At 45.2% G+C, this 20,000-nt stretch overlaps 2 protein-coding genes across 2 annotated transcripts in view; one reads left to right on the top strand and one right to left on the bottom strand.

The window, feature by feature from the left end:
- The window catches only part of LOC311062504 (clathrin coat assembly protein AP180-like), a gene marked incomplete at both ends in the record, with an annotated part of 63,046 nt that extends 51,404 nt beyond the window's left edge, over positions 1–11,642 (top strand). Inside the window, 5 exons of the mRNA XM_084081592.1 lie at positions 2,026–2,094; positions 6,472–6,561; positions 6,901–6,974; positions 9,471–9,554; positions 11,556–11,642. Coding sequence (XP_083937718.1) covers positions 2,026–2,094; positions 6,472–6,561; positions 6,901–6,974; positions 9,471–9,554; positions 11,556–11,642 — 404 coding nt within the window. The remainder of the gene's footprint in view (positions 1–2,025; positions 2,095–6,471; positions 6,562–6,900; positions 6,975–9,470; positions 9,555–11,555) is intronic.
- Positions 11,643–16,459: 4,817 nt separating this feature from the next.
- LOC311062771 (inactive serine protease 35-like) overlaps positions 16,460–20,000 on the bottom strand; it is a 9,835-nt gene continuing 6,294 nt past the window's right edge. Inside the window, exons 4-6 of the mRNA XM_084081992.1 lie at positions 18,213–18,476; positions 18,003–18,127; positions 16,460–17,649 (exon numbers count right to left, since the gene is read on the bottom strand). Coding sequence (XP_083938118.1) covers positions 16,869–17,649; positions 18,003–18,127; positions 18,213–18,476 — 1,170 coding nt within the window. The 3' untranslated portion in view covers positions 16,460–16,868. The remainder of the gene's footprint in view (positions 17,650–18,002; positions 18,128–18,212; positions 18,477–20,000) is intronic.

The raw sequence follows: 20,000 nt of genomic DNA, 5'->3' as shown, positions 1-20,000 counted from the left end.
TTTGTAGTCGGATGCCTTGAAGCTCAGCTTTGATTGCTGGTTGTCTGACTCTAGGGGATTATGAGTTACACTGAAACAGCTTCTTCAGTAGTCATTAGCGAAGTCATCATTATTAGTCAACCACTAATCGCTCAAGAACAGATTCAGAGCTGCGCTTGAATCTGTTCGGGAGCCCCGTTGAGAACCTATTATGCACATTGGCTACAAGTGCCTTCGATCAGGAAGCAGGCCACGCTTTAACTATATCAAATGTAGTGGGCGGGATTTAGATCTGTGCGCTCGCTTCCCACTGGAAACAAACCGAAACTCATTTAACAATAGCGTCCCTCGAAGCCGACAAAACCACAGAAAGTTAGTAACATTTTAACTTGCTCTTTCATCATAGAAACAAGTGGGCTTATAACCAAAACAATCCACGTTCTTTGTGGAGAAATATTGTTAGTGGGAATGAAAACAGGTGCACCACTGGAAGTGGAGGGACGAGGGCATGTCCAAACCCCGGTTTCCAGACGCGTATAGTTATTACCCCCTAGTTAATACCCCCCCCCCAGAGTCAAATGCAAAAGTGAAAAACGCTGCGACGCAAAGCGTGTCATTGCTACAACTTTTCACACCCAGCACCCACGTATGGTGTGTGCAGCTAAATGTATTAGCACCCGTCTGTGCCGCCCACGGTCTTCCCCATCCAGACATCATTATATCTCTTGGCGTTGTGCGGCTGTTCTGGTGATGCCAGGAAGATGAGGACATGCTCGCCACTATACCTCCTCTTCCCACGCTCCACGTCTGCTTCCCCTCGCACTTTCACTCCGCTCAGCAGAAAACGGCTCGCTTCTCCTCCAAACGTGTCCAAATCTCTATTTAAGTAGCATCGTGCCAGGTGCAGGCATGCAGGCGCACCTGGCTCTTAACGGCTTTAACCCTATGTGGTTGACCGGAGTCCCTCTATTCTAGGGTCTTTTACGTTTTCTGTTATTGTGGGGAAAGCTTTCGCCGACTATGTAGCCGACCGACAAGCTCACAGGCTGTTGTGAGCTTGTCGATCTGCTATTTTCTACAAAAGCCTTGCCCACAATGAGGATTTAAGTGGTTAAAGGCAATGGGAGATGTCACTCTGATTGGTTTATATGTTACGCGTAAAACACACCCGTTTTTATTTTTTCAAGAGACAACCCCTTTGTGCCGCGCGCCTTACTTTGTGCCCAGATTCTGTGCCGTGCAACTAGAAAAACATGGAGAATGCATTTATGCCGTGCGCTTTGGACCATGCTCTGTTGATTGTTTGACAAGGACCCTCAAAGAAGGGTTAAACTAGTACTCAGGAGTTTGCTGTGTATGGCTTTTGTATGGCTTGAGTGTAATTCCCTTCTTGTCTAGTTACAAACCATGAACACTGGGGACTTTATTGCTTTGCAACTTCTAGCGGAAATAACAGATATGTGCACTTCTTTGTGTTTTTGCATGCGTGTGTGTGTGTGTGTGTGTGTGTGTGTGTGTGTGTGTGTGTGTGTGTGTGTGTGTGTGCGTGCGCGCACGTGTGTGTGTGTGCGCACGTGTGCGTGTATGTATGTGTGTGGCTGTGTGTCAGTGCGGGCCTGCGGGGTGCATTTCACACTGACTGTGTGTACATTTTGTACATGGACAATAAGCCATGATGACACATGTAATAGAAACAGTGGTCCTTTTCATTTCAAATTTCCCCATAACTCTGAGAACGTACAAATGGAACCAAATGTACGCTCTCAGAGTTACACACCCGTAAGGGTCCATTTGGAACGCTCCCTCACGGAAACCTGAGGGTCCCTGGGCCCCAGTTTTTGAGAACCACTGATACATAGACTCAAGAATATATTGTATTATTCATGTCTCTTGTCTGTCTGCCATATAGTCCCAGTGTGGAGATGAAGGTTGACTGTTAACCCCCCATTCTCTGCCCTCATGCTGCAATGGGAACGGCCCGGTCCTCTTTGTTCTGGGACGGTGTATGCTTCTTTGGTATGTTTTGGGTTTGACCCCCTCCCTCAGAGCCCGCCGGGGGAGACGCCCAGCCCGCCCCTCTTGCCGCCGCCGCCCCCGGAGCCGAACTCATGTCAGGTAATATTATAACCACCCCCCCCCCCTCATCCCCGAAATAAGCACTCACCCCCACCAGTGTTGCCAGATTTGTATACTATAATTTTACCCTCTGTACGATGTACGATCAATAATGCCAGAAATGCCCAATGTACGATAATTTCGCCATATCACCAAAAACAAGTGTGTGAAATGTACTAGATTCCATGGCTGCTGATTCGGCATCTGGTTTGGCTTTTCAAAATAAGTCAGTAAATCAGTAAATCTGACCTTAGATCTGTACTTTAAAAACACCGGTTGCGTCTTTCCAGTCCAGTTCCAGGCTTTTATTTGTGTAAGGTGCAGGAAGTTGTGTGATTCCACACACCACATGTGATGCCTTTTTGTTTCGTATACTTGTCTCAAGCAAGGTTGTTTCTTACAATTAATACGCTATTTCTAATCACATATATTAGTGATTACCCTCCACACCAATCAATGCATGGCATGGGTACAATGCAACACCAAGCAATAGCCTTCACTGCACTGAAACATGTGACTACAGCATATTTGTTACACACAGCGTTTTGCATTATTTTCAACCAGAATATGCTACTGTTTGCTGGTTGGCTCTGTCTGTTAGTTACTCATGTGGTTTGTTTGGTGATAATGATCTATTTGAGCCGTTTCTACTGAACAAGAACTAATGGTAATAATTGTTATAAAATGTTTGTTAAGTAACAGGGGTCTCCTTGTCTCTCCGGTTCATTAGTAAACAGAAAATATATTATCGGGTCGGGATACCAATGTTAACCAGAACCCCACAAAGATTATTCAGCTTCAGATGTATAGTGTTCCTGTCACAATATGAGACACGTTTTGGACCCAAGTGCAGAACAACACAGGCAGGCAGGTAGGGAAGGTTCAATGATGATTTATTAACAAACTCAGGATACAAACTGGCATTAAAGCAGGACATACCGTACAAGGGCAGGACACACCATAACATTAACTATAATCTAAAAAGGTTTACACAGAACATGGGGAGGTTTAAATACACACAGGACTAACAAGACACAGGTGAATTCAAAGACAATCAACACAGGGATTGGCTGGGAGACTAACAGGGCACACAGGTGGAGAAACAAGTAATCACAGGGAGGTGAGACAAGACAGGTAGCAAACACTAGGGCAGACTGGAAACACGAGGAACAATACTACACATTAAAAGTACGAGAACAGGAAACAATTGGAACGATACATAAGATACAAGGATCCAGACAGTTCCGGTGCAATTGTGTCTGCCCATTGTGTGTGTGTGTGTGTGTGTGTGTGTGTGTCCCTCACTTTTTTCACTTCCGATTTCACTTGCTTATCCTGTATTCTGTATTCTCCTGATTGGATACAATTGGTATCCTGACCTGAACGTTTATTTTCTGTTTACTAAAGAGCTGGAGAGATGGGGAGACCCATGTTGCTGAACAAATATTCTATGGCAATGATTACTATCGGAATGTATACACTTGATTTGACCAAATACATGTCACTTACACCAGCTTGGAGCATTTACTGTATGTTTGAATGTGATCACATTAGTTTTGTCACCAACACAGATACTGTACATAATGTTGCAATGGTTATTATTAATTATAATCTCACGGGGGTCCCAATGATCTTTTCCTTAATTCATTTATTTTCATTTCACTGAGCAACCGGTAGTAACCTTGGTAACTGCGTTACCGAGGCAACGGGAGGCTGCGCTCTCACCTGTGTGATCGCCGGTCATCTCCTTCTTCCTGCATGTTTACGCAACTGATGGACTCCAAATGTCATTGTGCACTGTAGCCATCCTGAGTGTCAACTGAACTCTGTGAGAACTCACATGGAACCAAATGGACCCTCACGGGTCCATTTGGTTCCATTTGCGTGCTCACAGAGTTCAATTGAAGCCGCGATCATTATTTCAACGAATAAAACGTTATTTGATCTGATAACTATAGCGGTGTTCTCTTTATTCTTCCATTGACGCGTTTAGCGAGGACTGCCTGTTAGACAAGGTTATTTTAGTTTAGTTTAGTTTAGTTTCATCACAATACAACTTCAACCCAGAATGTACACATTCCACATAAAAGTGTAATGGAACACCTATTTCCAATGTAAAAAAAATAAATAGTCCAATAGATTGCATACAGTAGCACACAGAGCAGCTCATTCCAAAGAGGAATAAAGGTCGTTACACACCGGCGATTATGCGAATATACGCAAAATTCGGACTCGTTCCGAATAATTAAAAGACGCTTTTTCGCTTTGCTTTTTCGCTCCATGGAAGCTTGCATTGACTTTATAAGGTTAAAAAAACGTATTATTCGCATGAAAAAATCTCCCCCCGGTGTGTAAGGAGCTTTAGAGTTGTAGAAATTTCGTCCCCGCCGGGTTCGAATCCCGGCTATAATAGTTAATAGGACATAATACATCTTTATAGATCGTGGCTTCTAATGGACACTCGGGATATTACTGTGTAACTATGGCTTTAAGGCTTAACTATTTCTCTCTCTCTCTCTCTCTCTCTCTCTCTCTCTCTCTCTCTCTCTCTCTCTCTCTCTCTCTCTCTCTCTCTCTCTCTCTTCTCTCTTTTCTGTGTTTTATTTTGTTAATTCATGTTCATTCTGAAATGGATTCATGTTCACCTGCCCCTTTAAAACCTCACCGCTCTCTCTCTCTCTCTCTCTTGGCCTTCTGTCTCTCTGTCCATCACTCCCCATCACTCTCTCTCTCTCTCTCTCTCTCTCTCTCTCTCTCTCTCTCTCTCCATCTGGCTCTGCTGGTGGCTGGCTCTTTGCTTTTTGCTTCCTGCCGTGCGATTGGGTGAGTTCCTCCTGGCTTCCTCCATGACACGCGCTAATTTCCCACAGTGCACTGCTGCATTGCAGTACAGTAGGTGCAGCATGCAGGGCTCAGCTGTGCCGACGTCGCTTTACCACAACATTAGCTGATGAGCATGATTTATGCTTCGCCAGAGTGTCATATAAATGGACTCTCTATGGAGTTGAATTAAGACATTTTAACATACAGTCATCTAAGACAGAGGTTCTCAAATGATTTTGAGAGCGTGGCCTGAAAAGGTTGAGAACCACACTTAAGTACAGTTTTGAGGTATTTTTACTTTATTGGACTATTTCCAATTGTCTGTACTTTTACTTCTACTCAACTACATCTCAGAGACAAATATTGTACTTTTACTCCACTACAAGTATTTGAAAACTAGTTACTTTGTAGATTTTGATTATTATTACAAAACATACACTAACCACTTCAGCCCTATATTCATTTTGACCATTTGAAAATAGCAGATCTACAAGCTCACAATGCGTCGCGATGCATTGTGAGGTTATTGATACTTTTACAAAATGTTAGCACTTTTTCCACCACTGCCTATCATGCAAGTAAAACTAATGACCTGAAAGCATAAAATATTTGATTGTACATGATAAGGCGCTAAATGCTGCTAAATGCTGCATGCACAAAATACTGTCATGCAACATAATTTGGAGGTTTTGTAATTCTATATTAGAATAGTAGTACATGAGCTCTTGTTTCCCCCAGCCCAGTTTGCATATCAGCATTGTACAGTAGTACGCTCTGTAGCTGACATGGCAGTGTTCTCTTGTAGCTGATATAGTGCTTACCACCACACTGTTGTCATATCACTGCCCTGTCACAGACCACACTGTTGTCATATCACTGCCCTGTCACAGACCACACTGTTGTCCTATCACTGCCCTGTCACATACCACACTGTTGTCCTATCACTGCCCTGTCACAGACCACACTTTAACCACTTCAACCCCGGCGGTGTCCCTACTTTGGGGGCAAATAATACAAAAAACATTGTAATTAACATTTTTCAAGAATAGTGAAAATAGCAGATCTACACGCTCACGGCGCGTTGCGAAAATCACGGCCCCCTCACGCATTAGATTAGAATGTCCTTCTAATGCCTGAGGGGGCCGTGATTTTTCCATTACTTTTTTCGCTTATTTTATTTGAAAGGGAAATATCCCTTTAATATTATAGATTTGGCAGTGAAATGACAATTGAGTACGATAATAAATAGTCATAAATGTGTGTGTGAGCGTGTGTGGGTGTGCGCAGGTGTGTCTGTGAGAGCGCGCGCACGTGTGTGTGTGTGTGTGTGTGTGTGTGCGTGTGCGTGTGTGTGTCTGTGCGTGTATGTGTGAGTCAGTGATGGTGGTTCCCTCTAGCTCACGTTCCACTGCTCCTCTCCTGTCGTCATGGAGACCGTATCATTTAGTCGTCATGGTAATCCCGGGTAGTAAAGTTGAGCTGATGATGCTTTGTAGGATCCTAACCTCTCTCTCTCTCTCATATCCCTCTCTCTCCTCTCTTCTTCTCTGTCAGTATTTGATGGTCTAGGGGACGTAATGAAGCCTGCAGCATCCCCCCAGGCCGGGGGTGACCTGGATGCCACTATGGCTAACATGGCTAGCAGTAAGTCACCGTTTAGTCTGCCGTATAGCCAGACAATTGGAGCCTCAGATATGTCTGGTGACCTCTACATTCACAGGGTCGACCGCATCCTTCTGTCTTATACTGTACTTTTGGACCATAACAAAGTCACATGCAAATGCATCACAATACAATCATTTACTTTAACCACAGTGCAATATCAATAGCCACACGTAAACCACTCATCTGTGCTGCGAAGTAAGACCGCTGGCCATCTAAAATCTGTTCTCATCCCACGATTGGCCCCTGGGCCGGGCTTTGGACGTTTTTACACAGTATAATAACTCTTTCTCTCTCTCTCTCTCTCTCTCTCTCCCACAGACCTGACGATGACGATGGGGACCCCAGCAGCAGCAGCAGCTCAGGTAGCTCCCCCTAGCTGGGGTGCTCCCATGGTAAATGTTGTCTGTGTCTTATAGCATGGAGTGGAGCCTGCTGGGCTGCATGGCTGCAGTGACAAGGCCAGGGCATGGAGTACCTGCAACCTATTAAAAAGCATGGCCCTCATCCCCCGGCTCTCTCTCTCTCTCTCTCCGAGGTGGACCAATCATAGAGCTAGGGAGGCGGGAAGTGTGCCCGACCAGTCAGAGCACAGACAGACAGAGGGGCGGGTCTTGTTCGAAAGTCCCCGACCTTTTAAGTTATTGAAGAAAAACATCGGATAAAAACCAAAACAAAATTAACGATGATAATCTTCATGTCACAGAGTCACAGCATTAGGCAGATTACATTTCTCAGGATTATTTTTTTCTGGATTATCTCCCACAGAGCAAGTAAGGAAGTAGCACAAGAGAGTATTAACTGAATAAAGCCGGATATTTTTTTATATACCGGAAATAGCTAATCTACAAGCTCACAACACGTCGCTTTGCGACGCATTGTGAGCTTGTAGATTAGCTATTTTTGGTGCGTGACCCCGGTGCTCAACCGAGCGTAAATCAGGATTTAGCCTTTGCTTTTGATCTTAACTTCTACATAATAATCTTTTTTTTCACGCCATGAAATCAACCTAATTATTCAGATGATCCGATAAACAAATGCTCGTCCCCTCCTCCTCATTTGGCATAGCGGTTATGAATTCATCCCTTGCTCTCTACATGACGTTTAGTTTTATACAACCTCATGTTTTTATCCTCCCACCTAACTAGGCGTAACTGTCCACTGTTTAAAAACAAGCCTATCTTCAGTTTAGTAGGCCTACATGCTTATGCATCTGCACATCAATAAATCATATACAGTAATTCAGAATACAATAAGTTAGGGCTTTTTGTTGTGCTGTGTGTGTGTGTGTGTGTGTGTGTGTGTGTGTGTGTGTGTGTGTGTGTGTGTGTGTGTGTGTGTGTGTGTGTGTGTGTGTGTGTGTGTGTGTGTGTTTGTTTGTTTGTTTTGCTGTGCTGATTTGTGTGTCCTGTAATTAAAGGAGCACCCCACCCATTCTTAACCTTATCTTCGTATAATTGGTCCCTTACAATCATTACAAGACGGCACCATTTTCAGTCTCATTGGTGGGCTGTGCACAGTTCAGAAACCCGCCTACCAGTGACATCATCGATGGGGATTCCCGCCTACCGATGATGTCACTGGTAGGCAGGTTCCTGGGCTGTCCGCAGCCCTCCTCTGAGACGCAGAGTGAGTTAGACAGAAATGGTGGCGTCTTATAATGAGCATCAGTGAGGACCAGTTATATGAAGATAGGTTGAAAATGGTTGAAGTGGTCCTTTAACAACATCCACGACTTCGTCTTTGCCACCATTTTGTGTGTGTTTTCTTTTGTTCACGTCTTTTAAGCTTCGTCCTTAAGCCTGATTTATGCTTCGGAGTGTTCAATATAAACACTGTACTTTCAAACGTCTTATTTTCCTTCCAGTTGAAAATACTTTGTTTGATGTGACACCTCGTCACCAGAGCGCACTGAACGCAGGCTTTTAGATTGTTTAGCCATTACACACAGTGGTTCTCAAAGTAGGGGTCTGGGGTACCCTCAGGGTTTCTTGAGGGGGCTCTAAATGAAGCCTTACAGGTCCGCAAAGTTATAGGTAGGGTATTATTATTTCATTAAAATAAGTGTTAAATATAGCTCTATATTCTGACAGTACTCATTGCTATAGAATGTTTGTTCACGTCCACGTCTCTCCAGCTCTTTATTAAACAGAAAATAAATTTTCAGCTCGGGATACCAATTTTATCCAATCAGGATAGACAAGTGGATAAACAAGTGAAATTGGAAGTGATGACACAAGGAAATGAGCTGACAAAATGTTGCAACCCACCTGAACATGTGTTTTCTGTTTATCAAAGAGCTGGAGAGACATGGAGACTCCTGTTAAGGAACAACACTCTATAGCAATGATTACTATCACAATATCGTGCTTTAACCTTTAACCTTTTAACATGTATTTTTTAACCAAAACATACCACTTAACCTACCTTTAAGGGGGTGTCCTTGAATTAAATAAAACACGTTTGAGAACCACTGGACATGTATGTATGTGTGTGTGTGTGCGTGTGTGTGTGTGTGTGTGTGTGTGTGTGTGTGTGTGTGTGTGTTGCAGTGCCTGTCTCTTGTTGTGTTATATGTAGTCTAGTAACCATCCAAAACTCCTCTCCCTTCCCTTCCCCTTCACGTCCCTAGAGCGTCCCCATGGGGGGCCCCGCATTTATGGGCTCGTATACCCCCAGCTACTGCATGGTAAGACCACCCATTGGTCCGGGGACATTAGGATACACACATACCTAATGATGGCCAATGGCCCTCCTCCTTTTTTTGACCCGTTTGTTTTGCACTAAAACCACCCACACACTTTAAGGACGTGAGGTTTGGAGCCTTACTTGTCTCTTCTCCCCCCCCTCTCCCCCCCCCCCCCCCCCATCTCTGTGTGCGTGGCAAAAAGCCCGGGGCGCCCGGCGCCGGAGCTCCCATGATGCCCATGGTTAGGCCAGGCTTCCCACCGGCTGGCGCCGCGCCAGGATCACCGGTAAAAATTGCGGGACAACCACACGCATGCACACGCATGCACACACACACACACACACACACACACACACACACACACACACACACACACACACACACACACACACACACACACACACACACACACACACAGGTTTGTCTTACTACAATTTACAATAGGCCTTATGCACAGCAGCCATATTGGAAAGACATTGGGCCCCTTCTTACTTCCTTCACAGGTGTTACCAATGATACTAATGAAGGCTCTGTTCCATTCTGGTCAGGGTGCTGATATTGTGCATGTTGGCTCACTAGAAACACTCCATTTTGGTTCCCAAATGGCCCCTTATGGTGGGTGTGTAACTCTGAGAGTGTACAAATGGAACCAAATTGGTTCCATTTGTACACTCTCAGAGTTATGGGGGTCCTTGAAAATAAGACAACCACTATGCCACACTAAATGGAACAGAGCCTTAATTAGTATTATTGGTAACACCTGTGAAGGAAGTAAGGAAGGGGGCCAATTCATTCCCAATATGGCTGCTAAATGCCTAAATAGAGCCTATTTAGGCATTTAGCAGACGCTCTTAACGGAAGATGTTCTGACGGGCGCATACGTCACGGCTTAACAACAGAATTCATACATTTTCAGCACCAGTTGCACCACTGAAGACAGAGATCTCCTCCCTCCCTCCCTCTCTCTCTCTCTCCACCCCCCCACCCCCCCCCCCCCCTCCTTCCGTGCGGGCTCTAACACAGGCTCACACATACATAGTTGTAGTTATAGTTATGGTCATAGTTATCGTGCAAATCGTGTGAATGACGCTTTATACTTCCTCGTGCGCAGTGTGTTGTGCACCATTGCAAATAACAGCCAATCTATTAAAGCTTCACTGCGACGTGTAGAGCTTGTAGATCGGCTCTATTATAATGGTGTACGATACTGGCAACTCCCTAGCCTAGGCAACTCCAGCCCTTTAAACCCCTAAATGTAATGTCCAAATGCCTATTAACCTGAATGTTTTTCCTAACTGTAACTGTAAAAAAAGATAAATAAGAATTGTTTAACCATAAAACACCCATTTTCTCTTGTGAGGATCAATGAAGAATGGTCCTCTCAAAATGTTTATTTCTCAAATGTTGTGATAATAGGCTCTATTTACAGCAGCCATATTATGAAGACATTCACAGGTGTTACCAATGATACTAATGAAGGCTCTGTTCCATTTAGTGTAGCACAGTGGTTTCCACGACCACCATAACTCTGAGAGTGTACAAATGGAACCAAATGGACCCGTTACACACCAGTAAGGGGTCATTTGGAAGCCCATGAGGGTCCCTGGACCCCAACTGTAGACCCACTGGTGGTTCCATTTGTACACTCTCAGAGTTACACAGCAGTAAGGGGTCATTTGGAAGCCCATGAGGGTCCCTGGACCCCAACTGTAGACCCACTGGTGTAGCAGAGTGTTTCCAGTGAGCCAACATGCACAATATTAGCACCCTGACTCTGTTTGACCAAGAATGGAAAAGAGCCTTCATTAGTATCATTGGTAACACCTGTGAATGTCTTCACAATATGGCTGCTGTGCATAGAGCCTATTGTGGGGACATTCGGCTCCTCACAGGTATATCGTCTCTCTGTCGGGTGGAAACCTCATATGTTCAAGACTGTTCAGGGTTCAAAATAGCAAAGAGAAATAGCAAAAGTAGCAGATCTACAATCTCGAAACACGTCACTTCCACCACGTTTCAAGCTTGCAGATCTGCTCCTTTTGATGCTTTTGTGTGACGCTGTGGTATAGATCAAGTAGGGCATTAATTTACGGAAAGTTAGAGTGTGGAGATAAGAGGTTTCTGACCGACAGCAACGCTATGCAAGCACACACACACACACACACACACACACACACACACACACACACACACACACACACACACACACACACGTAATGGTGTTGTAATGGTGACGATGAGCAGAATTGAACAGTGGACGTGTGTATATGTGTGTATGCACACGCAGATGTCTCCGGGCGTCGCCCAGAGCCCACGAAGACCCCCTCCCCCCAGGAACGCCCTGGACGACCTCAACATCAAAGACTTCATGTAGAACTGCCCCGTTACCCATAAGCCCCCAAGGTAGGCCCCGCCGTCTGTCTGTCTGTCTGTCTGTCTGTCTGTCTGTCTGTCAGTCTGTCTGCTGCAGTATGTCTGAGATGCTGTTGCCTTCTCTCTGTCTCCAATTAATTTCTTTCTCTCTCTCTGTCTCCCTCCAGTGGTTACTGTTGTGTCTGGAGCTCTGTGGATCTGGATGAGTGCACACCCTCCGTCCGTCCGTCCTTCCTTTCTTCCTTCCTTCCTGCCTTCCCTCCATCCGAGCCCCGCCCCCGTCCGCCAATCAGCCATCATCAGCTCTACTACGACCAGCCCCGAGAAGCCCCGCCCCGAGAAGCCCCGCCCCCCACTCCTCCCTCCCCCTAATCTAATGTTGTAGCACAACCGTGAATGTGAAACCCTAGAAATACAGAGAACATAACTTCTGTTTACGTGCGTGTGAGTGTGTGTGTAACTTCAATGTTAACCTTTACTTAATATACTATGAGGAAAGAAAACTAAACAAAATCAACGATAAAAACTAAAAACTGAAAAAACTAAAAAACTAAACGTGTTTAGATTCGTTCTGGATTCCCTTGCATATCAGCTGACTTTGGAAATGGTGCATATGTGTTGGTTTTAGCCTATTTTCGCGCATCTCTCTCTCCCCAGACAAAAGGACTTTGTTGTTTAAATGTTGGACTGTGTTCGGTGTGCGTAAACCTCACTGGCCAATCCCCTGCCCCCTCTCTCTCTCTCGTCTTATGAACTGCTGTCCAATTTTAATACCGGAGCTGGGTTTTAAAGATGTCACCAAACTTTGTCCGTGTGCAGCGTCCCTCGTTCTGGGACAAAGATGTTTAGTGATAGTGTTGAAAACAGGAGGGGGGCCTTGTGTATAGAGTCCTGAGGGACTCAACTAATTATAGGGTTTAAGCGTTTATAGGGGCCGTCCACCGCACCAAGCACTATAAATGTAACTATAACGGTTTATCGTTCACCACTGTCATCGTTAGAGTTGTGGTGTGGGCTCTGCCATCCACTTGAGTTAAAACAATATCGTTATAGTTAAATTTATAGCTTTTAGTGCTTGGTTGGGACGGCCCCAACCAAGCACTATATAACTAACTATATCATTCACTATTGTCTTTGTTATTGTTGTGGTGTTGACTCAACTTGAGTTAGAACAATTTTTTTTACGCTATCTTTATAGATATGGTGCTTGGTGGCCCTTTACACAGTAAAATCCTGACTGATGCTTTAACTGTGCGAGTGTACAAATGCAACCAAATGGACCCTTACGGGTCCGTTTGCACACTAGCAGAGTTTAAAACTGGATACATTGAACGCTGAGGATTTTACTGTGTACCAACATTTGACCAGCCATCCCGTCTCTTCAAGTCCGTATTCGAGAACAGTTCTGGATCAATTGTGTGACCTTTGTGGACGGTGCAACTCGCACTATATCGTAGAACAAATAATGGTACTTATAAACTTCCACTTTGTTCAGGTCATTTTTTAAAATCTTTACTTTGTCTGTTTTGGGGGGGAGGGGATCGTCTTGAATTGACACTTGCAAAAAATTGTGGACTGTGTTCAAATTGACCAATGCATTTTAGAATAGCTTGATGATAGATTATGTTATTTTTCTTTAATGTCTTTTGTTTTGAGAGGAAAATGTATCATATATTTTTAGTTATGTCAACAAATACCGGTGGAAAAAAATTGCAAGCAGAGAAAATGCCCCGCCTCCTCTTGTACATATCTATTAACCCGAGGCAGTGTTGATTATTGAATGCAAACTCAGCCCCCAAAGTGTTTACTGTGGCTCCCCTTGCTGGTGTGGAGTGGTACTGCATCATTAGCATGCATCATGGAGGTCACTCTGGGTTCCTGTACTTCCAAAAAGCCAAAATTCCAATACAAAAACAAATCTGCCTACTCGTTTTGCCGTGTGTCACGGAGAAATTGGTGACCTGCCAAAATATGTGACCATCGTGTTGACTTCACGTAACGCCAATGTCCGACGTAAATCACTGCTGTTTGTTTCTTAACAGAGTTAAACCTAGTATACTCTGTTAGTAAACAAACAACTGTGATTTGCTTTCGGATGTTGACGTCCACAAGATGGTCACGTATTTGTGAAGGTCCCCAATTTCACTGTCACGTAACACATGGCGTATACAGAAATCTTGAATATTGGAATTTGGCTCAAGGGCCTCTCTCCTCGCCTTGTTCCGCACGTGACATTTGACAGAATTTAACGGCTTTCAACCTGGCGTCCCTATTTTGTGACTCGTACGACAAAGTACGAGATAGGGCTTAAGTGGTTAAATGTCTAAGTAAGTCGACGCTGTCAGCTCGTAAATGGAAAAGGCGAGGAAACAGGTGCGGATATTGAATGGAACGTGGCCCCAATAGTCCTCCCAAGGTTATCGTGAAGCAGTGGTCCGTACGGTCGTTTGCGTCCATTTTTTCTGGAAGGTTGTGGAGACTCTTTCACTGTAAAAGCACTCAAATATAAACACTGGATGTTCTGTGTGTCGTTTATTTCCAAAAGAGAAAAAAAAAAAACGTGACTGTATCTTATCTCCATTGTGGCATTAACAAAAAGTGTTGAATGAAAAGATGACGAATAACAATAAAAAGACAATTAAAAACACATTGAACAAAAAAAAAGAACGTGGATTACGTAAATGTTTGCTAAAGTATTCATTCGAAGGCTGTTTTGTTTTGTTTTTGTTTCGGGGAGGGGGGCGGGGGTGAGGAGGGGAGTTTATGGATGGAATCATCCCACTGCCCCTCTATACCCGGCTACCCCTCTGCACCCCAACCCCGCCCCACCCACCCACCCCGCCCCGCCCCTCCATTTGCATGTTGTTGAGTCCAAATGAGATGCAATAAAATACAAATAGACTGATCCAAACGACCATCACGCCTCATCACTTTATGTCTATAGATCTGCTTTTGTTGGCTGATAAATGTACCGTGTTGTTCTTCCAATCCCACGTTCAGTTTGTTCACCATCAGCATGTCAACATGTGTGTAACATCATAATGTCTACCGAGACTCCCTCTTTTCCCAGGGTTTTACAGTCAGGTGGCCGTGGTTTTGAGGTTAGGGTTTTCAGGCATATAGTTTTCTACGAGGTTATAGTTTCTGTGAGGTTAATGGTTAGGTTTAGGCATAGAAGTTGTGAGGTTAAGGTTAGGATTAAGGTTAGGGATAGGGCATACAGTATTAGGGGTGGTACCCGGGGTCGAAACACTCGGAAATAAGGGAGTCCCCGTGGTAGAAACAGTACTATTGTAGTAGCCTACTGTTTCTTCAACATAACTTAAAAGATGAAGCCTTACCTGACACCTTGTGGTCTTAGATAATACCATAATAATAATAATAATCACAAATACCTTAGTTTTTTTTTGCTGCAAGCATTACCAGACATAATCAATAATCTGTATATGAGTGATTTCAATGCAATGACTGATTATTAGTGACATGACCCGCTAAAAGCATTCAAACCTGTTCACCAAAATGTTAACAGCACATTAAAAAGCATCCATTTAGCAAACATCATCCATCCATTCACTGAGAAATCCTGACGGTTAATTTAACCCAGAGTGCTCTCAGAGTTAAATAAACCTGTGGATTTCACAGTGTATTTATTGTAGCTACTATATATACAGACTGCAGAGGCAGTCTAAGTCCCTCTCAAATAATCATACCTCAGGTATAATTATATTATCTTAATATTATAATATCTGATACAATTATTCAATGGTGGACAAAGTAAAAAATTATGATTAAGCACATTTTCTTTTCAATATCAATGCGTTGCTGTATTGACATTTAGAATACTTTTTTAAAGTAAAAAAACAAATATACAAAAATAACAAAAATAGCAGATCTGCAAGCTCAAGTGTTGTGAGCTTGTTGATCGGCTATTTTCACAATTTGAAATAGGGTTTAAGTGGTTCATTCATAATATATTTTGTAAGGGGAAAAAAGTAACCCTCCAAAAATATACTCTAAGTACTGTACTCAAGTAAATGTACCACTGTCCACCATTGGATTAAAATTCTCATTATAATTACCAGTGGCCTAGCACCAATTACACATTAGCAAGTTGGTTTCTGCACTCACATAAAGAATATTAGAGAACCATAGCATAGACTCTGTCATATCACTAAGTAGAAATCTACTTTTTTTAAATTTCATTTCTTGGTGATATAATTGTGATGTGGGCCCTGCACTGATGTGGGCCCTGCACTGATGTGGGCCCTGCACTGATGTGGGACCTGCACTGATGTGGGCCCTGCACTGATGTGGGACCTGCACTGATGTGGGCCCTGCACTGATGTGGGCCCTGCACTGATGTGGGACCTGCACTGATGTGGGCCCTGCACTGATGTGGGACCTGCACTGATGTGGGACCTGCACTGATGTAGGCCCTGCACTGATGTGGGCCCTGCACTGATGTGGGACCTGCACTGATGTGGGCCCTGCACTGATGTGGGACCTGCACTGATGTGGGACCTGCACTGATGTAGGCCCTGCACTGATGTGGGCCCTGCACTGATGTGGGACCTGCACTGATGTGGGACCTGCACTGATCTGGGGGTCGACGACCCCGACGACATCAGGGACTTCACTGAAGAGGCAACCTGATGTCAGTGATAATGAACTAGGACTCCTTTTTATCAATACAGAGTCAAAATCCTTAGTGTTTATTCATTTCTTTGTAACTCAGAGAGTGTACAAATGTAACCAAATGGACCCACCAGGGTCCATTTGGTTCCATTTGTACACTCTCTGAGTTAGAGGGAACGTAAGTGGTATTTCTTTGTGAAAACAATTTCTTATTTTTGTATAAATTATAAAGCTCCATATTCTGATAGCAATCATTGCTTTAGGGTGTTTGTTAAAGAGCTCTCTAGCTCTTAACGTGGCATCACAATCATTTTAAACACGTTTATCCTTTTATACTTTGGCTATTCAAAAATAGCAGATCTACAAGCTCATAGCGCGGCACTGAGTGCCGCGCTATGAGCTTGTATATCTGCTATTTTTGAAAAAATCTTGAACATTTTTAACACAAATCAGGGTCCCTGGGACAATATATTTTCAGATGGGGGTCCGCGGCGAAATATCTATCAATTCGGCGGTCCTTGACATGAAAAAGTTTGAGAACCACTGTTTTTACACAGACCAGGGGATCGACTGGGGGATCTCGCAAAGCTCCTCACATCTCCTTACACAGACTGGGATCTCCGTGGATCCAGTGGCAGATCTGGGCGTACTTCGCCGGCGTGATCCTCACCGCCACGTTGAAGTCCCTCTGCTCGCCTCCCTCCAGCTCCACCCACCGGTGCCCCGAGAACACCCCGATCACCCTCCGCTGGAACCTCCCCCGTCGTCCGGCGTCAGCTCCTCCCCCTCCCGCCGCCGCCGCCGCCGCCCCCTCCTCCCCCGCCCTCTGGCGGACGTAGACGCCGGCGCCCGCCGCGCCCTGCCGGGCGTCGCACCGCTGGTACATGAGGTCGTCGGACTCCTTGGTGACCGAGCAGAAGCGGTACACCACCGTCTCGCCTCCGCCGTCGCCGTTGCCGTTCAGCGGGCCCTTGTCCGAGTCGTAGGCCGAGAAGTGGATCCGGGCCAGGGGCGTGGCCGCCGGCGCCACGCCCACCTCCATGTGCTTCTGCGACACGCGCCGCCTCAGCTCCAGGAGCGCGTAGTCGTAGTCGGCCGAGACGGAGTTGGAGTTGGAGTTGGAGTTGGAGTTGTTGTTGGCACCGCTCTCGGCCGCTCGGATCCAGCCTCGGGGGACGTGCGTTTGTTTGACGCGCGACCAGCGGAACACAGGTGTTTTCTTGGGCTCTGCGGCGGCGGCGCGACGCACGCGGTTGAGCTCGGGCGTTGTTGGCCGATCGCCCGCTCCTCCTCCTCCTCCTCCGTTCCGTCCTCTCCCTCTCCCTCTCCTGCCTCGCCCGCCCTTCCTCTCTCTCGCCGCGTGGCCGTCCACGCTGTTCATTATAAAGAAATACTCTGTTACGATTAAAAGGGCCTGCTTTCGAAATGTTACTTGAGTAAAAGTACAAAAGTATTGGCATCAAAATATATTGGCATCAAAATATACTTAAAGTGCCCTAAAGTAAACTAAAGATGTTTGCAAATAGCATGATCTACAAGCTCACAACGCGTCGCATCGCGACGCGTTGTGAGCTTGTAGATCTGCTATTTTCAAATAGCCTGTGTATAAAATAGGGCTAAAGTGGTAAATGTACGGTTTTATGATATAATAATTTTATATCTGCAAAGTAACTAGTGATCTAAAGTTAAACAAAAAATTGTAGTGGAGTAAAAGTACAATATTTGCCTCTCTCTCGCCGCGTCGCCGTCCACGCTGTTCCGCTCCTCCCCTTCCTCCTCCTCCTCTCCTCCGTTGGCGGCCGCTCCCTCTTCCCGTGCTCCTCGCCCACCGCGTTTCTCCTCCTTCCTCCTGCCTCCTCCCCCTCCCCTCCTCCTGCGCCCCCTCCCCCCCTCGCCCCCCTCCTCCTCGTCTGCTCTTGAGCTGCAGGACGCCCACCTTGAGCCTCCGGGCGCCCGCCAGGTAGTCCCGGCCGTCGTGCACGCAGTGGGCGGCCGTCAGCACGTGGCGGGCGACACCAGCACGCCGGAGCAGCCCGTGGAGAGACGCACGGCCGCCGAGAACGGGTACCGGGTGGTGAACTGCGAGTCCGAGATGACGAAGCGGCCGTCCCAGGCCGTAGACCTGGCGCTGTTCGCGGCGGCCGCCACGCGTCGACGTCGTCGCGTTCCGCCGCCGCGGGGAGGAGCTCTGGCTGAAGCCCTGTATTATGGAAAATATTAAAGACGGGGTGCAGTGATTTTCAGTGATCCCCCCCCCCCCCCCCCTAAAACATAATCATCAGGTATTATGGTTATACTAGTAGGAAGATTGTTTTTTCAAAAAAGTGTACAGAAATTGTTAAAATTATGTTTTTTATGTGGACACGCCTCCAGCTCATTAAGTATACCTGGTTCTCACCTTAGCACCTCCTCCACCACCTTAGCACCACCCACCTGTCCTAGTCCCTCCTCCTCCTCATGCCCACACCTGTTGTGTTATGATAATGAAGGGAGGGTATGTTTTTACTATGTCACCAAAGCGCTGTTTTTCTATTGGCACGTTTGACCCTCAAGGTTTCAGCCTCCAGGTAGAAACTCAAAATAGTCAGAGAAGACATAAAACACCATAAAAACACCACCAGGGGGCTTAATGAAGTTCTATCAACCTCATAGACACATGAAAAACAGAAAAAGTGCAACACCATGGCACCACCTCTTTAATATCCAGTCAGGGTGAAGTGTTGACAGTTTATTAAAGAATATTCCAGCAGAGAGACAGCATTTACAGATCATAGTCCCAGGCCAGGAGGCCTGAGGGACAGCCCCTTCCTGAGGTGTCATGTTGGACACCTCTTATACCCAGATATGTTATCCTACCTGGACATATAAGGATGTTTGCTATTGATTGATTGATTTATTGATTGAATACTTTATTTAGAAGTTTGCAGAAAAAAAGCACATGAAAGTACAGTTTAAATACAAGGTCAACTAAATAGGATTGAAAAGCCGATGAAAGCCTAATGGCTTGTTTCAAATCGGGTCCCCATGTACTCAATTCATAGTGACATTAAATGACAGACACATATACACTACAATGCAGAACATCATATAAACAGTTTTCAAAATGAAAAATAAGAAGGTTAGGTTATGACTTTTACAGGGGCCAGTTTTGAATTGCAGCCTCCTGAAGGTACTCTTTTAGGGAAGGAGAGTTTGAAGGAGAGTAGGGTTTTACTCTCCTTCACTGCTTTTGGTAAGGCATTCCACATTTTTGTTGCGTAGCAGGAGAACGAATTCAACCCCTTGTTTGTGCCACATCTGGGTTGGACGTGATCAGTGGAGCTACCTCTGGTGATTGTGGACTTCATTTACGTTTTTGAAATACTTTGACAGGTACATGGGTATGTTAATGTTGTGGTGTATCTTGTAGACCAGGCCCATTGAAAGTTGCTGTACTCTGTCCTCTACCCTGAGCCATCCAACCCTAGCAAAGTGAGCAGGGGTTAGATGTGTATCTATCTTTCCAGTGAAGAAATGAACTAAAGTAATCAAAAAAGTCAACCCAAGTACAAGATTTTTGAACAGGATCTCCTCACTGGTAAATAAGAATACTTTGAGGACTCTAACAGGAGCCCTCATCCATGGTCACTTCGACTATGCATGCATCTCATGGTACCATAGCACCACAAAGGCCTTAAAAACAAGGCTCCAGACACCCCAAAACAAACTGCTAAGGCTACTTCTT

This window comes from Gymnoscopelus microlampas (genome assembly GCF_963454915.1).
Source record: "Gymnoscopelus microlampas genome assembly, chromosome: 16".
NCBI classification, from domain to species: domain Eukaryota; kingdom Metazoa; phylum Chordata; class Actinopteri; order Myctophiformes; family Myctophidae; genus Gymnoscopelus; species Gymnoscopelus microlampas.
Note: the sequence above shows the minus strand (reverse complement) of the source record. Positions and strands in the feature narration are given on the sequence as shown.